Source organism: Eublepharis macularius, chromosome 5 (genome assembly GCF_028583425.1).
Source record: "Eublepharis macularius isolate TG4126 chromosome 5, MPM_Emac_v1.0, whole genome shotgun sequence".
In the NCBI taxonomy this organism is placed as follows: domain Eukaryota; kingdom Metazoa; phylum Chordata; class Lepidosauria; order Squamata; family Eublepharidae; genus Eublepharis; species Eublepharis macularius.
In genome coordinates, this window is record NC_072794.1 from 31,162,682 (window position 1) to 31,186,087 (window position 23,406).

Genomic DNA, 23,406 nt, shown 5'->3' on the forward strand with positions numbered 1-23,406 from the left:
TTATAAAGATAAAACAGCAAAGGATGCGACCACCGGTTTTAAAAACAGCAATACAAAATTCTAGGCAATACAAAATATCCATCAGATATGTTTTGATCCTCCACTCCATCAACTCTTCTGATAATCTTTCTGCAGCAGTTAAAGCAGTTAAAGCAAATACAGTCACTTTAATGTCCTTATCTCCTATTTCTTATGTAATGTTTTCTATGCCACCTCTGCCCAGAAACTGCTTGAGGCAACCTATCAGAAAGGGATTTGTGAAAAGTATGGTCAGAAAGATTCTGGCACTACAAGTGCTATCCAAAAATTGGGATACCCGGGTAGGGATGCCAGACCCCCGCTGGGGGCAGGGGATCCCCCGCCCAGCCCCTACTTACCTGGCCAACGGGGGGAGCGTGCCTTCCGTGCACACTCCCCTGCAGTGCTGCGTGCTCCCATGTGCTGCTGCTGCCCAGATCGGGCCTGTTTTGGGCCTGATTAAGGCCACTGCAGAGCGCGGGAGTGCTCCTGCCCTCCGCAAGGGCCCCCCAAATGCCCATGTTGGCCCAGATCGGGCTCGTTTCGGGCCCGTTTTGGTGTGGATTGGGCTCATTTTGAGCATCTGAGGAGCATGGGAGCACTCCTGCACTCCGCAGCGGCCTGAAACGGGCCCATTTTTGCCTGGATTGGGCCCATTTCAGGCCACTGTGGAGTGCAGGAGTGCTCCCGCGCTCCGCAGTGGCTCAAAACGGGCCTGATCCATGCCAAAATTGGCCTGAAATGAGCCCGGTCTGGGCCAAAACGGGTGTGTTTTGGGCCCCTGTGGAGTGTGGGCGCATGCCCACAGGCTGCGTGATGACGTCACTTTCTGAAAGTGACGTCATCACACTTGCAGGGGTGGTGCGCACCCTCCCACACCAAAACAGGTAAGTACCAGGCCCCAATCTCACCCCCTGGGAGGTTGAGGGGGCCTGGCAACCCTATACCCAGGTGATGTGGCAGATCTATGACTCCCATGGCCTATGACTCTCAGCAACTAGGAGACTATTATTTGGCTTCCTTTCCTGTAAGAAGCACTACTATTGTTCTTTCATCTCATAAAAAAAAGCAACCAGAGTATAATGGAAGCTATTTGCTAGGGAAGATCTCAGCTTGAAATCTGTCCCAAACTGTACAGATCCAAAATACAAACAAACAAGAAAGAATAAAAGGTTCTTTCTGGCAGATGGATGGTTCCTTATTTTATAAAAAATATTTTGCATTTTGTTTAGGACACCCTATCTCAAGAATTCAGGGAGGGTAACAACTAAAAATCTATGTATTCACTGTTTTAAAAAATAAAAATATTGCATATAGGCAATTCATACTCTGTGCCATAAAAGCTGTATTCTGTGAGTAGCATAAAATTATGAAAAATTGACTAACTTTGCTTTATTGTTCACAATTCTCGTGAACCACGACAAAGGGACTTTGCAAAATACCGAAGGTCTGCCTCGAACTGTGGGCAGCCTCATTCAACCACCCATCCCGCTTCAGAGATTTCAGCTCACAGCAAGACTTTGCCCCTAGAAAGAAACTCACAACAAAAGCTGATTTTTTTAAGAAGCTGGATTTTGTATCTGCGCTATCCTGCACTTTTTCTTTTGCCCTTCCTCCAAATGGTAACATATCCTTCTCCATACACAATTTGTTTATTTCCATAACTGATGAAGCAAATTAAGGTCCTGCCTGAAGCGCCGAACTGCTTGATGGAGAGGTTTGAGCCTGGCCTAAGTGCATGATACATTAGGAGTTCAGTGTACAGCACTCCCTGCCAGCATTTTTTAAAATTTACCAGGTGTTCAGGGACCTGGATTTGGATTGGAACTGCAGCACGAAGGGCTTTGAAGCCTTTCACCCTGCATTTTCCCCCCAATCCACAATGGACCTAATTAGGATGCTGTTTGCCCTGTTGTGAAAATGGACATGCACTGAAGGACCTACACACGTGCATTTTCTCAGCTGGGTAAATGCATTATCTAGAGGCCTATTTTGATCAGGAAAATGGCATGGGAGGAGGCTTCAAAGCACCCTCCCCTCACACTATGGTCTCAATTCAAATTGGGTCTCCATGCATCAGGTTTAGACATCAGGTTTAGACATCAGGTTTAGACATGGGCACGAACAGAAAAAAACCGAACATGGTGTTCATTGTTCATTGCCATCCACGAACAATGAACATTGACAAACATGATCCTGTTCACGAACATGTTCGTTGTTCGTTGTTCATGGGGTCCAGCAGGCTCTCCTCCAGCCATCAAGATCCCTACCACAGCACTCCCAGAAACCCTACCTGAGCAGGCAGCAGGAAATGTACCAATAATAAATAATAGCTTGGCCCCAGAGCCTGGCAGCAGCCCTGGAACCTGAAGGGGTAGATCCCTATCCCACCGCACACACAGGAAATTTGAGCTCCAATGCCCTCACCCTGTCTCTCTAACAGCAGCTGTCTCTCCCTGAAAGCCAGACCTGGGAGCCCCCCTCCCCCCTGGTCTTTTCCTCTTGTAACAAATTTGGAGCTCCAGTCCACACTTGGAAGACCTGCCTATCAAGCTAAACTGGGTTTAGATTGGGGTTTCCAGGGCAACAGCAGGAGTTCAGACAGAGTTCAGACAATCCCTGCCTAAGTTGCCAAGGGAATTGATTGCAGGTGCCAGACTGTCTGGCTTGATGAGCAGCAACAAACAGCAACAAACAGGGCTTGCAACGACCACCTGTTCGTTTAGACTGGGGCCTCATGAACAGCTTGTTCGCAAATAGCAAATTGGGCTGTTCGTGGGGGTTTTTTAGTTCTTATTGCTGTTCGTACCCATCTCTAATCAGGTTGAGTTCTTTGTTTAGTTAAGCCCTCACTTTGGAGTTTCCAAATACCTTCCTATCCACACTTTGGATGATGCTGTTTGGCCACTCAGTAAAGCGGAGGCCACCTAAAGAGAGCAAGAAATATCACCTGCAGGAATTAACCAGTTATTTTTTTGCTAGGAAAGACAGAGTATGATTGTTTTGTATAGCAATTTAAAAAAAGATTTGGGCACATTTTGAAAATTGTTCCGGTAGATGTAAGCTGTTGATTCTGGCAAGAACATCAGAATATTCCAAGCTCTTTGATTATCCTCTGCACCCTGGAATAAAAGAAAATACAAATCTTTTCAATACCCATATGCAAGTGAGCAGTAGTTACCTCTTAAAGATGCATGCCATGGAATTACTGTGTTCCAATATCAACATAATTGCTGGAATAAGAATACCAGCTTCTGAAGTCTGCAAGTTTATATAGAGTCCAGAGGGCTGGTAGCTGAGGATTTTAGACCATGCTGCCTTTCTAATTTTTCAGAACTTTTATCTCGGGGTGAAACAAATCCAGCTTGTTTGTACTCAAATACAGGACTTGAGAGTTTGGATCTTCGTGAGGACTTTCAATCTTTTGGTCCATTGTGAATTATTCATTTGGGCACCTTAGAGAAATGGAGACAAGCTAGAGACAGCCACAAGTGTTACCTGCAGGAACTGATTTTCACTGGTCCTGTTACAGTTGAGAAGGAATCTGGATGTCTGGAAAAAGTTCATGATGTGATAGATAGATATGATAGACATGCATTGTTAATTCTGGGAAAAGGTTCAGAAAATATTCTTCAGGATTCTTCAATATCGCCTTCACCCTGAGATCGAAGAAAATATTCATATTTTTATTATGAGAGGGCTAGTTTAAAAGTCTAGTATCTAGTATCATCTTTAAATTGTATTTACACGATTGCTACCAAGGTGTTTTTTTATTTACATATACATATACATATACATATATATTTAAAGTTGTACAGCTTGCAGGGAAAGTTGAGACAGCTTGCATGGAAGCAGACTATAAGTAAAATAAATAATAGCTTGATGTACAACTTTTAAAAAATATGCAAGCCCCCAGTCCTGTTCTGTTCCTCATATCAGCATCCCTGCTAGAAGATGCAGGTCAGTTTCCCAAAATCTCTGCTTTATGCTCCTGGCTGGTTTTTCTAATGCCACATATCAGAAGGCAAAGAAGGTACGAACAAGAATGTTGTAGTCTGCTCCGTAGAATGTCTATTGACACCGCATAGGAAAAGAGACTGCAATTCTTAAAAAATACAAGAGCCTCTCAACTGGCAAAGTCACGTTCCTAGAACATAACTTTCCCTATCTGGTCTCTAGATATCAGCTCATTTATTTTTTTCAAAACTACGAACTGTTTTATGAATGATTAAATGGGGACTACGGAACCTAGCATTCTGAAAGATGTAACTGTCCCCTTTGGAACACTGCATTTCATTGAGTGTTCTTCTATACATGATATAGTGCCCTTACATTGTAACAAAGGCACATGTGTAAACCATTTTGTCTCAGCAAGAAAGGTGGGCTATAAATAAAGTAATTAAATGCATAAAATACCTTATCTTCCTCTACTAAGAAGATGCATTTTCTTCCCTCGCTTCTGAAAGAATGGTGTCCTGCAGTTGGTGGCTAGTCTAGTATCAAACTTGGACCACAATGGCACAGATGGCGATTATGATTTTTTTATCTCAAGGGATTCCAAATTAAATGCCATGGTGTCAAAGGAATTGTCATCTGGAGAAGCCTTTGTCGCCCCATCCAAATTCTAGGATCTGGGTGGCTCAGGTTCAAATACCCCACTCTACCATAGAAGTTTGCTAGGTGACCATGGGCCAGTCACAAACTCTCAGCCTAACCTACTTCACAGGATTATTATGAAGAGAAAAGCGCAATGGTGAAACCTGGAGCAGACTGGGAAGAGTTCCAGAATTCTTAATGGGTAACAAAATGGTGAATGAGATTCCATGAAAGTGTAAAGAGTTATATACAAAGGGGGGGGGGCTATTAACTGTATATATATGGTTGGGAGCTCAGTGCCTGGAATGGGAAATTCACATTGGAGATGTGAAGGGCTGGAAAGGGGGTCAAGAAAAATGGAAGAGGGAGTCTGAGGACTTAAAAAACTTTTCTGTTGGAAAAATAGGGGAACTTGTAGGGGAGAGCACTGAAAACAATTCCTATTAAATATTTTCTCTTTTGAATCAAGCGAAATGCTTTTTAAAAGCTCTACGGTGCAAGCTCATGTGGAATACTATGTACAATCTGGTCACTGTACCTCAAAAGAGATATTGCACAGCTGGAAAGAGTGCAGAAGAAGGCAACCAAGATGATTAAGTGGTTTGATCATCTGTTGTATGAGGAAAGGCTGGGACTTCTCTGTTTTTAAAAAAGATGACTAAAGGAGAACATGACAGGAGTTCATAAAATGATGTATGGGGTGGAGAAAATGGATACAGAGAACTTTTCTCCCTCTAGAATTTAGAAGCACCCAATGAAGTTCATGGGAATAGATTAAGGACCACCCCCACTCCCAAAATGTACTTCTTTATTCAGTGAGTAATTAAATTGTGGAGTTTTCTGCCAATTGACGTCATGTTGGCCACAAACATAGATAGCTTTAAAGAGAAAATAGATGCATGCATGAATGGTCCATGAACAGCAAGGTGACTAAAGGGAATTCCCATGTGCAGAGGCAGAAACAGTGACATTAGTGCTAGAAAGAGGTCTTGGGCTCTGCCCTCGTGTTGGCCCTCTAGGGAAACTGTTTTAGCTGTTGTGTGAAACAGGATGTTGAACTAAATGGGCTGTTGGCCTGTAAGCCTTGAACCGGGAATACAGGGTGTAAATCTCAGAGCCTTGCTACAAGTGACATTTTACACGTGAAGGATAAAGGATCATTTTCGCAAGTCTTTCTGGGAACTGAAGTTCCTCTCCCCCACCGCTTTTCCTTTTGTTCCTTCCCCTCGCTGCGAGAGAAAGCCTGCGGCAACAGCAACTTTTCAAATCATTTCTCCAGTCACAAGCCTCCTCTCAATGATCTTTTGGGCAGGCAGCTGCAACTTTCTCAGCTTTCGCCAGAGCATTCCTTCCCCCCCCCAGCAAGACGATTTGCAAAAGCTGATGTTACCCTAGGCTCTCTCTGTCTCTTCAGGCAGCGAGGGGAAGGAACAGAAGGAAAAGTGGTGGGGGAGAGGAACTTCAGTTCCCAGAAAGACTTGCGAAAATGATCCTTTATCCTTCACGAGTAAAATGTCACTTGTAGCAAGGCTCTCAGCTTGGCCACTGGATAGCCGTTCCTGAGAGTTTATTTCTCCCCAAATTGATGGAAATGAGCAAACGGTAGCCTGTCTTGTAATGTACACAATATGCTTGTGATTTGCTAGTACAGGGGCGTGAGGGCACAGACAAGGCACGGAAATGTAGCTTGAATCTTGCCCAAGCCTGGGCTAGCTACAACTCTAGAGATATCTGCTCTCACTTACTCATCGTTCTTCTCGTGCAGGTGTTCCCCAATATTCCTGATTAGCCTCAGCAAATCTGTCAAACTGTTCTTATAAGATGCCTTCCTTCGAGAGGAATTGGGATAGACCATACAATCCAGAACCATTTCGTCTACCTGAAAAAAGATTCATTGTCACTGTCGTTCTTTGAGATTCATAAAAACCCACACTTCACAAGAGAATTCTCACTTGCAGCTAACAGATTCCACTCAAGCATTTAAAATCTGGCAACACAGCAAATCTATTTCATTTACACAGGAATTCAAGTTTGCTTAGTTCAACACTCTGGGTGGTCTGATGTAGTCCGCCCAGGTTGTGGGAGTTCAAGACTCAAATCTCAAATGGGCCCTGAAGCAATCCAGGTTACTTTTTTTCTACCTGACCTACCTCACAGGGTTGTTGTGAAAAACCATAGACATCACCCTGAACTTCTTGGAGGAAGAATGGGATTAAAATGCACTACATAAACATTCAGTGTCCAGGAAACTCTCAAGAAGGGCCATCAAGACGACGGCCATCCTCTGATTTTTCATTAACATCCAGTATTCACAGTTGTACTGCCTCTAAACATAAAAGTTCCATATATCTAACAGAGCTTAATTTGTCCTCCATGTTTTTCTAATGGGATATCACAAAAAAGTTTGTTTAATAGTGCAATAGAAACCCCTTCATTTAATCTAAGGTATTTAAAACTTTGTGGAACTCAAAAGTGGCTTCACCGTAAAATTTCTTGTTAAAAACTTAAAAATACAGAAAACAGCCTTATCCAGCATACATGACTAGCCCTTCAGAGCCCATGAAAAGAGCACCTGAGCAACTCAGCTTTGCAAGGTTTCCCAAATGTCTGAAGAGTTAAGAGTTGTTCTTGCCTCTTTGGAAGGCTATTTCAGAGCCATAGGAGGCAGGAAAACTAAAAAACCTTGGAATTATGGATTCGGTTTCGTTTTCTCCGCCATGTCGGACGCTCCTCTTCGCTGGCTCGAGAGGAAGCGGCCGGGCACCCTGTCTGGGCGGCTGATCTGCGAAGATTAGCCCCCAAAACTCCCAGTGAGGGAGGCTGGGTCCGGGACGCTGCGGGAAGAGCCCCCTGGAATCAATGCGGGGGGTTAATTGCCCGTTTGTCCCTACGGAGGCCGGCGGACGTGCGCGGCGCCTCGAGTGCTGCCGGGCCATGAGAAACGGCAAAGAGCAGAACTAGGCGAGAGCCTACAAGTAAGCGAATTCCTTCTGTTATTACAAGCGTACGTGAAGGAGAGGTGAGATCTGAAGCTAAGAAGGCTCACTCTTCCCCTTTGCTGAGTCTCAAAATTTGGTTGGCACCCCCCCCCCAAATGGCAACAAAAAAACAAAGTCCTGCCCTTGGCAAGTCAGTTTCGGCTGCCTTAAAGGGAGAATCGCTGGAGGAAATTGTACGGAGGGCGGTTGGTGAAGCTATAAAACCCTTTGTTGACAAGCTGAATGAAACAGATCAAAGGGTGGGCTTAATGGAGAGCGAAGTGAAAACCATCAAGGAAGCAGCGGGGGGGGCAGAGAAGTCTGCTCGGGAAAGTGCGTCACTCGTGAAGGCTACGAATAAAGAGCTTAAACTGGTGGAGAATCAGTTGATCGGGCTACAAGTGGAACGAACACAGACAATTTTGCGCCTCCAGAATGTGAAAGAGGAGGAAAACGAGGACTTACGGGGTCTTGTCTCGGAACTATTGGCGACATCCGCGAGGGCAACTAAAGAAGTTAAAAGCGCCATTTTGGAAGCCCGTCGGGCTACTTCAAAGTATGCAATGAAGCGTCAGTTGCTGCGCAAGATCATCATCGATTTTTCATCTAAGAGGATCCGGGACACTATCCTATATAATTCATACAATGCGGATTTGGACTTCTTGGGCAACAAAATTAAGATATTGAAAGACGTCCCATTTCTAGTCCGGAAAAGACGTTTTAAGTATAAAAAGTTCGCAGCTCTTCTGAGAGAACGTGGAATAAAGTACAAATGGTTATTTCCGGAAGGAATCTGGTTCACCCATAAAGATCAAGCCTTTAAGATATTATCAGAAGATCAACTAAGGGATTTTGAGGACAGGAACCCAGAATTCCAGTGCACCAAGCAAGACGAAAAGGAGAAGTCTGAGGGGGAGGGGGAGGAAACGAGCACTGCGGCTGCAGTTGCGCAGAGATAACTCCGTCCGGGACCCAGGAGGGGAAGAAAAATTTAACTTGAAATTAAATTGTAATTTGCATTTAGTAAGGTCAACCACTCCATCAATATAATATAAAGCTTTAACTTTTGAATAATGGCAGTATGAAGGGAAAACAGAAATGTAGTGTTTAGTGTTTAGTGTTTGTAGGGTACCTTCCCCTTTTTTCCACCCCTCCCTCCCTCCCTCCCTCTTTTTTCTCTCCTCTTTCCTATCCCTTGTGTTATTGTAGTCTTTTGTAGTTACTGTTCTGTAGGGTATGTATGTATGTAGTAGTTGTATGTTAGATATTGAAAATAAAAAATTATATATAAAAAAAAAAACCTTGGAATTATGATTGGAGCTACGATATAGGCTCATATGAGAGGAGATGGTCCCTTTGACATGAGGGTCCCTAGTTGTGAAAAGCTTGAAACTTTAATACCAGCACCTTGAACTGAACATGGAGGCAAATTGGCAGTCGGCCAGTATGAAGACTTCAACCAGAAACAGTGTCAGCCTTGGGACATCTGGGGTACCTGTCCTGTGCTGACTGGTACCACTAGGGTTGCCATCTCTGGGTTGGAAAATTCCTGGAGATTTGTGGACTTTTGCCCAAGTCCCGAGAATCATTAAGACCACCCCTGATTTCAGACTTGGGATAATATGCATAACACACTAAATATCACTTAATAACTGTGATGCTGTATTATGAACCAGCTGATGCGTCCAGCATCTTCAAGGGTAGTCACATGTAGAACTGGACATGCTGCTTAGCATGAAGCATGTAGATTCTGCATGTGGTTCAAACAGATCATGAAATGCAGACCACACCAGGTCATCATGAGCAGAAGGTGCCATCATGTCTGTGAGTAAGTGATAAACCACAAGCTTTGAGTTGCTGTATGAATTCATCACTGGAGACCGTCCCTTAGATAGAAAAGTCCTCAGTCGTGAAGAAAGAAAATGCTTCCTGGATTAAGAAAACAAAAAGGACAAAACCCTGTTTCAAGTCAAGCCTTAAAATGGAGACAGTAAGGGCTAAGACAGACCAGATGAAAATAGTGATTTTCATCTGGTCTGTCTTAGCCCTTACTGTCTCCAAGTGGCCTTGATTTGTCTTGGGCTGGGCAAGGAAGAGGGGGATCCTTGCACAGCCTGAGATAAATCGAGGCTGTGCGAGGATTGAATTTGCATTTTATGGGTAGACTGAGATGCCTGATCTTCATTGGGTCCCTTTGAGCCTTAAGAAAGCTTTTCTAGTACATCTTGCCCTATCAATATCTTACCTTTTCCCTCCAGTCTTCGAAACGGTGCTTGCCACTATCCAAAGCGTTCCGAATCGCTTCACTCTCCTTTGTCTGTTTCGTATTGCGTGTTTTGTTCCCAACGTCTCTTAAAAACCTGTATTTCCTGCCAAACAGAAGGCAATTGTAAAAATGGTACCCTACTACGGCCAAGATAAAAACAACAAAGCCATGGCGCGTGTATACTGCAGTCTGCCGCAAAGATGCAGGTAAGTAAATTGTAACTGATAACGCTCAGCTACAAGTACCACTACTGCCACAAGACAAGAAGCGCTTACACTCGGCCTCGATTTTTGCCTTCTCAGAGCTTCACAAGCTGCCTTTGCAATCCCACTATGGTTTGCCATAGTCCTTTAATAACACTGCTTGCCTGGTTGTTTCCTTTCACCAGTATCCTGCTAACCTTCCTGGGATCCTTATTTAAAGGCCTTTTTAGCCTGCCTTTCCTTTAAAAAGGATCAAGGTGGAATGAAATGATTTTCAATATACACCAGAACAAAACAAGCAAAAACTACATATGGTACAGATTTAAACAAATTCAGACACCTATAAAAATCTTTTTCTCTTAGAAGAAAAACCTTTTTCTCCTGTCTCATTACAATGCTACTGCAACACTAATAATATGGGAGTCTTCCTGAGCTGCACAGGATTTGATCACATAGGATCCACTGCTGAAAAAGTTCAGAAGCAGGCAGATTCAGATCTAAACTGCCTTACTGATGGTTTAGGTCTGATGAGCCAAGCTGTTACCCAAGAGTACATTGGAAGAGGTTATCCTGAAGACACATGGGTCCCAGGCCACAGACATTTTTAATAGGTCATAACCAACACCTTGAATTGGACCCAGAAACAAATAGGCAGCCAAGGCCTTTGACACTGGTTAAAATATGTGAGTTGTGGCTAACTCCAGACAGTACACAGAGTTGCAGCATTTTGTACTAGTCAGTCATCAAGGTAGACTATGTTACAATAATCTACCCTCAAGGTTATTGTAGCATGGATCAGCGTGGCCAATAGTCGAGATAAGGGGCTAATTTTTGAGCCAAATGCATATAGTAAATTGTGGTTTTAGCTACCGCATTAACCTGTTTCGCTGTCTGAAATAATTTATTACAAAACAAACAAACAAGTGATAAAAGAACAAGATCTAACAATGCTGCTAAATCCTTAATGGAACCAGCCAAAGGTAACAGCATCATGTCAAAAGTGGGGAGTGCTGTTATCTTCTAGAACCTTGGCCTTGCCAATCCATCTTGTCTAGATTCAACTTCAACGTGCTCTCTCAACAATTTGACCACAGCTGACAGGCTCAGGACAAAGATTGCAACCTCTGGTGGCAAAATAGAAAAGAGTCCAGTAGCACCTTTAAGACTAACCAACTTTACTGTAGCATAAGCTTTCGAGAATCACAGTTCTCTTCTTCAGATGCATGGAGGGTAAGAAGAAACTGGTCAGATATATAGGTGGAGAGGGGAGGGGGGAGTAGATTCAATCAGTAGCTTCTGATAATGGGATCAGTTTGCTTCTGATAATGAAATCAGTTACTTCTGATAATGAGATAACCATTCATAGTCTCTATTCAATCCAAGCCTGATTGAGTTAAATTTACATATGAATTCCAATTCAGCAGTTTCTCCGTTGGATTCTGTTTTTGAAAGGTTTCTGTTTAACTACAGTGACCTTTAAGTCCTTGATGGAATGTCCTGATAGATTGAAGTGTTCTCCCAATGGTTTCTGGATGTTGCCATTTTAAATGTCAGATTTGTGTCCATTTATTCTTTTGCACAGCCGTTGGTTGGTTTGTCCAATGTACAGAGTAGATGGACATTGTTGGCACATGAGGACATATATCACATTGGAGGATGAGCAGCTGTAAGAGCCAGAGATAGTGTAGTTGATATTATTGGAGCTTGTAATTGTATTTCCTGGGTAGATATGAGGGCAGAGCTGGCATCTGGGTCTGTTGCAGGGTCTGATACCCAGGGCTTTTTTTCAGCTAGAACGCAGTGGAACGGAGTTCCAGAACCTCTTGAAAATGGTCACATGGCTGGTGGCCTGGCCCCCGATCTCCAGACAGAGTAGAGTTTAGATTGCCCTCCACGCCGAGGGCAATCTAAACTCCCCTCTGTCTGGAGATCAGGGGGCGGGGCCACCAGCCATGTGACCATTTTCTCCGAGGGCAACCCACTGAGTTCCACTACCTCTTTTCCCAGAAAAAAAGCCCTGTTGATACCTGGGCCGATTCCAGATGACTAACCTTAAGGCGCTTCATGCCGCCCTCTTCCGGATCACGACGGGGAAAATGCGAAATATCGCGTTTCCTCACGACGACGCACAAAACTCGCGCGAGGAAACGCGATATTTCGCATTTTCCCCGTCGTGATCCGGAAGAGGGCGGCATGAAGCGCCTTAAGGTTAGTCATCTGGAATCGGCCCTGTGTTGGTGACTCTGCTAGCCGATTCAAGGTTGTAAGTGAGAAGTCGTTTAAGGTTGGGGGGCTGTCTGTAGGCAAGGAGAGGTCTTCCACCCAGGGCTTGTGAGAGAGGGGCATCATTTTCCAGGATGGGTTGTAGATCACTGATGATAGGTTGGATGGGTTTGAGCTGGGAACTATAGGTGACAACCAGTGGTGTTCTGTTGTTAGTTCTTTTAGGTTTGTCTTGGAGCAGGCTGTTTCTGGGTACTAGTCTGGCCCTGTCAATTTGTTTCCTCACTTACTGTACTGTACTGTACAGGGGTTACTGTACTGTATCCCCAAAAATACTTGTTATAAATCTCTTAAATGGGAGTCCTGATAGTCCTCTGAATCTATAACCTCTAGTGGCTTAGACAAAGAGCTATATAATTGGGTGTCATCAACATATTGATGACAACTGACTCCAAAATCTCAAAAGTACCTGACCACACTCTAGACATCTCTGATACTTGATCTTTTACACAACTTGCATCCGGGAGAGAATGGATTGGAGAGAAAATAACTGCACTAAGAACCGTGCAAAACTGTGCAGATTGCTGATTCCTGCATATTTTGGGACCTCATCTTCATTGTCAACAAATGCCTGACACAGCCTATATAATCATACTGGACATGACTCATCTGACATAATAATAGTGGAAAAGTTAACCTATGTCCCTATCACTGTCACCTCATAGGCTTTTCAAATAAACCTTTTTAGGTTCGGTCTGGATTTCTCGCCAACAGCAGTCCAACCATCTTCCTACCCTTTAAAGTTCACCAAACTGTGGTAAACTATGGGGCAGAATCCCTTCTTCCAGAAGGAAGAGGACGCTGAGACGCAACCATTTCTATTGCCCTTATAAGGTTCTTACCTTTAAATTTCACTACTCAGGGCCAAATCACCAGATGAGACACTAGGAGTTCTATGTATAGAGCGCCAAGCTTTTTAAAATTGTATTATGTGGGTCCATAATTCAGAACAAGAATGTAGTATGGTGGGGTAAAGTCTCCTCCCTGACCGGAAACCACCTCTACAGGGCTGCAGTTGGTCCCACCTCTTCAGATGTTCAATTCTGAAGACTTTTGCCTTCAAAAATTTGAAGTGGTTGGAGAGTTCAACATTTTCTAAAATTCCATTCCATTTCAAAAAGCTTTATTTCCCCACAATCATTCTGAGCTTTCCTGTGGCTATTATATAGTAATAATGGGGTGATTGTGGTACAGAAGTGGGAGTAGTAGAAGCTAGGTAAGAATGGGCCGTTGAAAATTTGCTATATTAATTTGGTACTTACATCTGCTTGCTCCAGAAATAAGGATGCTGAATTAAGTGCCCCAGTTGTTCACTCACTGGTTTTTTTGCATCAGGAGATCCCAGACTTGCTCTGAGGTCGTCAATTTCAAGATTATCAACTATATCCTTTGGACATTGTTCGGGCAAATCTTCAAAACGGGTCTGCCCCCTCATTGCAATGTATAAGACAAGCTTTTTGAGGCCCTACATGGGAAAACAAACACCTATATCTGTCATGACCACAAAATTGCCCACCAAAACAATTACAGGTTGGATTCATCCGTTTATCCTTCAGAATAGGAGTTAATTCCCAGCTATAAACCTGTTTCTCAGGCCAAACTGGATGAGATATTTTACATGAGTTCCCAACAGGGACTGTCAGCCATATTGCAACTGCAAGTCTCCAGTGGCAACTCAGCATAAAAACACCACAGGGATTCATATCAGAGGGGGGAGGGACTCCTGCCCCCCAAGCCAAAACGTCCCAGAGGCATTATTGCCCCTTTGGACAGCCACTCATTCATTGAATGGAGACCTGTGACAGAACAAATAATACTCCCAGTGCCATTTTGTGTAAGGAAAAGTGCAGGGGGGAGGCTGGCAACCCCCTGTCTATGCCGTGGTGGTCCGACTGGAGTTGGGCTCCTTCGGCTCGGCTAAACATAGTTCCCATGGGGTTCTTGCATCTGGCATATGGTTGCAAGTCCCCTGTTGTGAACACATGATAAATGTCACATCTTGTTTGGCCCTCAGTTGTGCCACTTCAGGCTCCAGTTAGAGGCTCACATGACCGAATGCCCCTCCAGAAAAAATAATTCCTTCCACACAGAAAATTACATGTCAGCTAGAAGGGTTCTAGCCTAAACTTCTCCTCAGCATGAAATCATCTATGTGTAGGGATATTTTTAATATGCAGAGGAGCATTCTTCTTTGGAGGGCCTCCTGGGGGTCCAAATCCTGCTATAGCCAAAGTTCTCATGGTACTAGCCCACCATTCTCCCTTGCTGCTTCACAGGCTAGTGGAGAAAAACATGAAGGGGCTCACTGTCCTCATGCCAATGCGCAACGTCATGTTTAGCAGAAAACTGAAGGTGACATCACTGTGTCAGGGTGACATGCTGGAATCTTCCCATTTTGAATAGCATATTTATGTAGAGTTGCCAACCACCAGGTGGTGGCTGGAGGTTTCCTAGAACTACATCTGATATCCAGGCCACAGAGATCAGTTCCCTTGGAGAAAATGGCTGCTTTGGAGGGTGGACTCTGGCCCAAGAAAGGGGTAAGTTGTAGCCCAACTTCTGATTGATCACCTTAACTCTCTGCATCAGGAAGATGTGGACCAACATTCAATCATATAATCACCCCACCTGCATTCAGAAGTGATAAAGTCCCAAGAACACAGTTCTCTTCAACATGTAAGTAAGTCCTTTGCATATTTTAATTCCTTCCTGTTACTCAGTTTGTCACCTCTGTTCCCAGAGACAGTCACCATATATTGCTTGACGTTAAAGCAAATGTTCCAAAGATTCTAACGATCCCTAAATAGGTAACTGGAAGTTGTCAGAAGAGGTCTGACTTGTGTTGGAGAACTCCAGCCTTTCCTCCTCTTAGCTCTACCTACTCCACAGATTCAGGATGAGAATAAACACTGGTAAGTGACTAACAAAGCAATCCTAAAAAGAGTTACACCCTTCAAGAATGTATTGACTTCCATTAGCTTAGAAGGGTATAACTCAGTTTAGGATCCCATTGCCGCTAGGGAAGAATACACTTGGATATTGGAAGCTGCCTTATACTGAGTCAAACTGCTAACCAATGTAGCTGAGTCTACCCTAATAGGAAGCAAGAACACCAACCTTGCTGGCAGCGAGGCCTAGACCTTGAGCAGTGGACCAGGAGAGCTTGACACAGGACTCTAATCTTAAGAACCCAAGTCAGGAACCAACCAAAAGCCAGAGCCAAGCTGAATGATCTTACAAGAGCACAAGGTTACCATCTCCAGGCCGAGAAATTCCTGGAGATTTGTTGGTGGATCCTGGGGAGGGCAGGCTTTGGGGGGGGGGGTCCATAATGCCATAGAGTCCACCCCCCAAAGCAGCTATTTTCTCCAGGAGAACTGATTCTGTAGTTCGGAGATCAGTTGGAATTCTGGAAGATCTCTAGGCACCTCCCGTAACTTAAACTATGTGCATAAAATATCTGAATTAATGGAAATTTTTCTCTGTAGGCTTTAGAACAGGTTCTTGTTGGAATAAAGAGACTGGTTTGTTTGGTCACAAATTCTTTAATCTACCTGGGTTATTCAGGTAATTGAAACAGAGGGTGACGACAACCCCATTTCATCTGAATAATCAAGGAGGCTGTTACAAGAAAGATACTCTAAGGTTCAGAGCTGTTCATGCCACTCATGGTCATTGATAATTTTAATGCATGCATTGCTGCTCTTCAAATCCAACATTATATTTATGGTTAATTAAACATGGCCTGGATAATCCAGGCAAGTCTGATATGATCAGATCTCGGAAGCTAAGCAGGGTCGGCCTTAGTTAGTAATTGGATGGGAGACCTCCAATGAAGACCAGGGTTCTAGAGACAGGCAATGGCAAACCACCTCTGTCAGCCTCTTGCCATGAAAACCCTACTAGGGGTCGCCATAAGTCAGCTACAACTTGATGGCACTCTCCACAACCAAACATGTGTGTGTATATCATGGTGCCAGTTTTGGATGTTTATGATACAATGCATATGGTGGCTTTATGTAAAGTACTGTTTGAATTTTCTTTATTTAAACTATAAACTATACACTATAACATAATCAACAATAAACATAGAGAATAAGAAAAAACACAATTCTAAACAAGACACACTAACAATACGTATATCTATAAAATTATGTAAAGTACTTTGCCTGTGCAAATAACAGAGTGATGTTCTAAATACACATGGGACTTGATTCTGATGAACACAATTGGACAGCTTGACTAAAATGCTTAATGTACCTAACTAGAATATCTGTCAAAGTCATCAGATTTTCCCAGTTGTAATGTATTTTAATATATATTTTTATAACTTGGGTGAAAAGTTGTTCACTACTTTACATTTTGTTTGCTCTCTAAAAATCATCTGTATTCCTATCAAAATCTGGCCAGCATCTGTCTGTTACTGTACACATGTGCCAGGTGCTCTCACCAACTCTTCAGCACCAACTGGTACATGGGATACTGCAGATTACAAATGGACTCATGAGAGAATGGCTCATGTAAAGAGAAAAGGAGACGAAGCCAGGAGAAGAAGAAGCATTTCCCTTTTTTGTGAAAGTGTGTTAGACACCTGTAAAATGAAGACAGATACTGCCAGACAAGGGTTTCTTAGCTAGCTCAATATGTACACTTATTTGGTGCATATACAAGAAAATATTTTTAACTTCTGCTTGAGAAGTTATTCACTCCCTGGCATTATAGTTGACTCCACCTCCCATGGCAGCCATTTTGTGGCTGTGCCCACCACCGTGTCAGAATTCCAAAGGTGCCCATGGGCTGAAAAAGGTCGGGGACCCCTGGTGTACATACACACAATATTTTGTCATAACGTTTCCAGAATAATTTCCAAAATGTGAGAGGCCGGAGGAGTAAGAATAGAGAGCAGTCGTTTACCTGCAGGTCTTCTGTGATTATAAGATCTTTCTCAGATTCGCCGCCAACTAATTTTCTGCTCTTATCGAAATCTGCTAGGAAAATCTTGCCAGCAGCATCTAACAAAGCAAAGAAGATATGGTAACAAAAAGTGAAACAGCGTTGTCTTCTATATGGGCGGATGTGTTCTCAAAGTGATAGCAAATGACGGCAGTTCTTAATTATGCAGCAAAGGCATTTTACTGTTGTTGTTGTTTTTAAATCATCAGTAATGTGATGATTTCTCAGAATGAAAGTACTTGAGTTTTTGGACCAAAATAATGAAAGCAAGAGGAAGTGGAAAGGTGAAGCACCCCCTCTTTTCCCTGCATGATCTTGAAGCAAATTCAAGCTGCATAAACCTACTATGTCTGTTTTATGGATGGAATGAAACACCTGATATATCACACTGCCAGCTCACATTCAGCTTGCAACTGACTACAATCCCCAGATCCTTTTCTCCAGGGCGTTTTTTTCTGGGAAAAGAGGTGGTGGAACTCAAGACCTGCGCGGAGAACAATCTAAACTCCCCTCTGTCTGGAGATCAGGGGGCGAGGCCACCAACCATGTGACCATTTTTAAGAGGTGCTGGAACTCAGTTCCACCGCGTTCCCACTGAAAAAAAGCCCTGCTCTTCTCACACATTTCCACCAAGTTATCACCATTTCCTTCAGGTTGGGCAACTAGCTGAGGTGCCATCAAGAGCCACTGTCTGTGCTGCCTATTTGCCCTTGGGCCCTAAAATCAGCTATCTAATTGGTCACATGCATGCCACAGTAAATTTCCTATGGGTTGCCTTCATTCACCCAGTGATTCCATGGTGTCTGAACCCTTTTGGACAAAATAAGTCTATTTACTGGACCACACCAATTCAGATGGGCTCCTAATAACGTAACAGCAATGATTTGAGGAGCTGAGGACTGGGAATGTTACTGAGCCGAGAAAGCTTCGATTCGGTTCAAGAACTTCTCTGCTGCTAAGGACTGAAAAGAGCCACCTTCAAATTTCCCTGCTTGGCTAACACTTGCAATTTATATGACACTGCAGATGGAAGACTCATGAGAACAAGCAAGAGTAAAAGTAAGCTGGTACGAAAACTATTCAGAATGTGGTACCTCCCATTTTCTGCTCTGAGCCTTCTGAGACAGGGAATTCCGCTATTAAGTTTATGTAACTTTCACCCCTGCAAACAAGCAACTCTTGACACCAAAATTTATCAGTTTCTTGCTTCATATCTACCTTATTTAACTCAGCAAAGCTACAAAAGAGAGTAAATGCATCAAACTCAACTTGCAAAGCACAAGAGAGCACAAACCTATCAAAATGTTGCTTGGGTGTAGATCTTGGTGGCCAAATCCAAACTCATGTAGTTCCTGCACCGCCTGGAAGATGGTTTGAAGAATGTCCTTGCTCTTAAAATCTGTATTCTCTGTCCTCCCAAAGTATTCCTCAAGGTTCTGCTCACACAGAGCAAAGCACAGGTAGAGACAGGCCTTCTGCTCTTCCGACCCATAATACTTCACCAAGTGGTTGCTGTTACGGCATTTTTCAAGGCATGTCTTCTCTTTATCGGCATTTTCTGCAGCTATAGGGAAAACCTTCACAGCTACCTCTTCTCCATCATAGAATCCAAGGTAGACACCACCTTGGGCGATTCTCTGTATCCTGTACTTTTCATACAGGAAGAGCTTAAGTTTCCCAATCATAGGACGATACATTCCACAGAGGATCTGGAGCTCTGATCCCCAGCGCCTGCTGGAGGATGTCCACTGCATCTGGTTCGAATCAGGTTGGCTTAAACTAGCCTTGGCACCATACTGCCGAAGAAGCTCTCTCATGTCATTGTTGTAAGTCCTATTGGCAATCTCAATGAGGTTTCCAATGTCCGTCCTGGCATTCTTTTCACACAGCATCCTTGCTATGTTGCAGTTCCGCTTCTCCACGGCTACCTTCAGTGCTGTTTGGCTGTTTTTGTCAGCGTCATCGACGTCCACTTCATCCTTTTCCAATATAGCCTTCACCAGTTCTTGGCTCTGCTGTTCTACTGCCAGGATGAGACTGGTCTTCCCACCTTCACCTCTCTTGGTTGTATCGATCCCTTGTTGTAAGAGGAAAAGGGCTGCCGCCTCTTTGGCTTGGCTCCAGGGCTCGTCTTCCGTTACGGAGAGAGCATGAACTAAAGCATTTCTATCCTGATTGTCACAGATGTTCATATCAGCATCCATTTCCTCCACGAGGGCTTTGACAATAACAACGTGACCTTTCCTAGCAGCATCCATCAGAGCTGTCGCGCCCCCTTTATTCAAAGACTTTTTTTCCTCATCCACTATTCTCCTCAAATTTACGTCCGCCCCTCTGCCATACAAGAACCTCAGAGCTTCTTCTTTCCCATACCACGCAGCTTCCATGAAGGCCGTGAAGCCATTGTCGTCATGCTCATTGATTTCTGACCCCTTAGAAAGAAAGAGCTCCAAAAGCTTCACGTTGCCTGTTATTCCTGCTATGATAAAAGCAGTAGCACCATTATTCTTCTTAACACCGGGATCAGCCCCTTGGTTGAGCAGAAAGTGGACAAGCTCCTCCTTGTCTGCCTGTACGGCACTGAGGAGGGCTGTCCAGCCGTGATCCATCTTAAAATTTATATCTAGGCCTTCTTCCAACAACTGCTGGACCTTTTCCGTTGAGCCATCTTGGACAGCATCATATAGCCGAACAGAGTTCTTTTTTGCCATTCTTTTTCTAGTGGATCCTGAAGGCTCCTAAAAGAGGTGATTCTATTGGCTTTCTATTAATTAAAAATATTTCTAGGGTAAGTGCAAATGCATGTATAGCCAAGGTAACATCAGTGTGGATTAACAGAAGAACCTTCCACGGACAGCAATGCTACCACAGACACACACCGTGAGTTTAGTTTATAGTGGGTAGCCGTATTGGTCTGCAATTCAAGTCCAGTAGCACCTTAAAGACCAACTAGATTTCCAAGGTATGAGCATTTAAGAGTCAGAGCTCCCTTTGTCAGATACATGGAGTGGAAAAAGGTAAAAGGGAGGAGTCTTTAAAATCCAGGCAGAGGGTGGGAGGAGTATTGCAAACTGGAGTGTCAGGAAGCTAGCCATAATACTGAGTTTAAATGTCCCAGGGTCTCAAACAAGAGAAAAACAGAAGCCTTTGTCATAATGCTGTCTGCATCAAAAAGGATCCATCTGTTTAGCAAAGATCTGAAACCTGTAAACACAAAAACCTCATGAAAAATGGATCTACCAACCACTATTAGCCAAGGTTGTAAAATGGAAACTCCATGTTCAGAGGCAGTATCTCTCTGGATACCAGAGACCAGGAACAGGCAAGAGAGGAAAGCTTCATGCCCTTCTTGTAGATTACGAGGCCGCTAGATGGCCTTTGCTGCATTATTACATAGACCCCCTCCTTCTGATCCTGCAGGGATCTTCTGGGATCTTCTTCCTTGAAGACTTTGTATCTGCACTTCAGATCTTGGCAGTGGAAGCAGCTGCTGTCAAGTGTTGCTGTTCCTAGACCAAAGAAGAAAAAGCGGTCCAGCCACCAAATCTCAACAAATGACATATCACTTGCCCTCAATTACCTTATATACATCCACATGCATCATTAAAAGTCCTGCTCTGTTCTGGCACTAGGAAAAGCAGGCTGGGGCAGACAAAGGAAAGAAATTGCATGAGGAAGCCTAAAAGAACAGATTGAGCCAATCTGCTAGCAGCATCTGCAGCCAGTCCTTCCTCCTGCAGTAATGAACAGCCTATTCTTTTTTCCCTTGTCCTGAAGGCAGGGCCATTTAAGGTGGGCCATGTTTACTGCCTAATTTAAGGAAGAGCTATAGCTACAGCCTAGTGATAAAGATCTCAGAGCCCTGTGGCACCTTAAAAATTAGCAATCGTTGTTTAGAATATTTATGATCTTACCATTCAATAACACTATATGACAATAGCTGAAATCAAATGAAATATATACTGGTGTGAGTAGTTGAGAACCCTCTTCCTTAAAAGTATGAAGCAGCCACCTCAGTGAGTGGGCCCCATACAGAGGACAGCAAACAGAAGAACGAAAGGAGCAAAATTTTAGTATTTATTGCTTTTATTTGCACATCTAATATATATATCTATACACACACACACACACACACACACACACACACACACACACACACACATTTTTCTCCCTTATGGAAATCACTTTTTTACTGGCAGGACTCATAACTTGCTTTTCATAATGGGCAGAAACTGCCATGGGAGCCTGCTGTGCTCAGGAAAACTCTACCTGCTGAACTTCAGTCTGCCAGGCAGTTGTTAAAAGCCCAAGAGCCCTCCTAGGGGGAAAAAAATACGAAGAGTCCTGTAGTCTCTCCATTTGCACCTCAGAGCCCTGTACTTGTCAGCCTGCCCTTTTGTTCCCAATGATTATTACTGTTTATTTATAGTCCCAGTGCTTCTCCCTTCGAATCTTGCTGCCTGTTCTGAGCTTGTCCTTTGAATTTTGTCTCAAGTTGAGAAGAAGTCTTTATATGGTGCCTTGCCTGCCCTCCCTTGCCATCCACGCTGCCATCAGCCCCCTCTGCCCAACACCCACCAATTCACTCACTGCCAGGCTCTACAGACAAGCGAAGATGAGCACGAGGCCCGGGATCTTGCCCCCCAGTGCCCCCTTCAGCAGCTCCGCTTGGCTTCCTTCCTGGGAACCGAGAGTTCACTTACCGTCAAGCAGATTTTCCTGCTTTTGTTTTCCTCCAGAGATCGGCAACTGGCATCTTTACATTGCAACAGTTGGGAAAGAGGGGAGGAGAGCTGTGAAGGAGCGGATGGGAAGGAGGAAAAAAATATGACTTTTTTAAAAAACGAGAAAAGCTGATTCAGGGGTGGAGGAGGAAATACTCTCTTGGCTGAAAGAGGAGGGGCGTGAAAATCTGTACTTTCGGTTTGGTCTCTAGCAGGTCAGAAGCGACCGAAGATGTCTCAGGAACGTTCCAGCTTATAGCTTTTTCACCCCATGCAACAAACATGCAAATGTGTCCCCTATGAAGGATTCAGGTGTTTTTGTTCAAAGCAGAAGTTCTCTTACATTGATGACGTCACTTTCCCCAGTTTTCACATGGCAAAGTTTTGTCAACCCCCCCCCCCCCGCCCTCCCCTTTACTCTGCCTGTTTTGACACAGCGAGTGCTGTGAGAAAGAGTTTGGAAACGGATACAATGGTGATCTGGACCTTCCGATAGAATAATGATGTCACAGAATTATCAATGTACACCTAAAGAATACACGCAAAGGTCTACTTGTGATCTGTGAACTACACAGTTTATTGGAACCAAATCTTGGACTATACCCAACTCCAGTTGGAATATAAGGCGAGCTTGTATGAAATAATTAATGTGTACATGGTGCTAGGAAGCATTTGCACTTTAATACCTGTTGCAATATTAATAGAGCACTTGAAGCACTGGACACTTTATGTATGGACTTTGGAGCATATATGACGCCTGCAAAATAATTTTTCCTAGAACTGGTTACATGTGGTATAGTTCTGTTAAATTATGCAATTACTGTAAATAAAATAGGGAGACATTGTTATTGCACGGGAAATTGTGTTTTGTTGCTGCCATACTTACCATGTTGCTCCATATTTTGTGCTAGTCTTTAGAGAGGCAGCGTAACAATTCTCTACATTATCCTAAATGAACTTAAAAATTAAAACAATTAAGCATATATAACAACATACAACACTTACACGCCACGGTTTCATGAATTCTGGACAAGGCTACAGGAGCCAGGATTTACTAGGCTTGCCCCCCAAATCATTCTGCCCCCCAAATTTCAACTCTGTATCCATAGGCTAGCAAGGCGGGAAAGTTTGTGGCAATCTTTGCCTGGTTCTGTTTTCTTGTTCCAGGTATAAACACCAGGCCTTGGGCAAGGGCTTGGGCCTTTTGGCAAGAGCCAAGGAGCTCTTGCTTGCAGCTTGTGCTTTGTCTTGTGGATCTAGAACAATCCCCAGTGCTTAAATAAATAAATAGATGTAATACAGAAGACTTCTGAGTATGTGCAGAATACTTCTGTTTTGCCATGGAATTAACACAGCTTTCTCCTTTACACCTAAGAATGAAAGTC

At 43.7% G+C, this 23,406-nt stretch overlaps 1 protein-coding gene across 2 annotated transcripts; it reads right to left on the reverse strand.

The window, feature by feature from the left end:
* Positions 1-727: 727 nt before the first annotated feature.
* On the reverse strand, positions 728-22,128 carry RNASEL (ribonuclease L). 2 transcript variants are annotated; one of them, XM_054981857.1, is made up of 8 exons: positions 22,001-22,128; positions 18,592-20,806; positions 17,259-17,356; positions 13,607-13,809; positions 9,838-9,961; positions 6,360-6,493; positions 3,517-3,677; positions 728-3,140 (listed from the first exon to the last, which is right to left on the reverse strand). In XM_054981857.1, the coding sequence occupies exons 2-7, from the start codon at positions 20,006-20,008 to the stop codon at positions 3,545-3,547; spliced, it is 2,109 nt and encodes a 702-aa protein (XP_054837832.1). In that variant the 5' UTR covers positions 20,009-20,806; positions 22,001-22,128; the 3' UTR covers positions 728-3,140; positions 3,517-3,544. The 2 variants fall into 2 exon arrangements, with proteins under 2 accessions (XP_054837832.1, XP_054837833.1); XM_054981858.1 differs by lacking the exons at positions 728-3,140; positions 3,517-3,677; positions 6,360-6,493 and adding an exon at positions 9,362-9,521.
* Between the last annotated feature and the right edge of the window lie 1,278 nt (positions 22,129-23,406).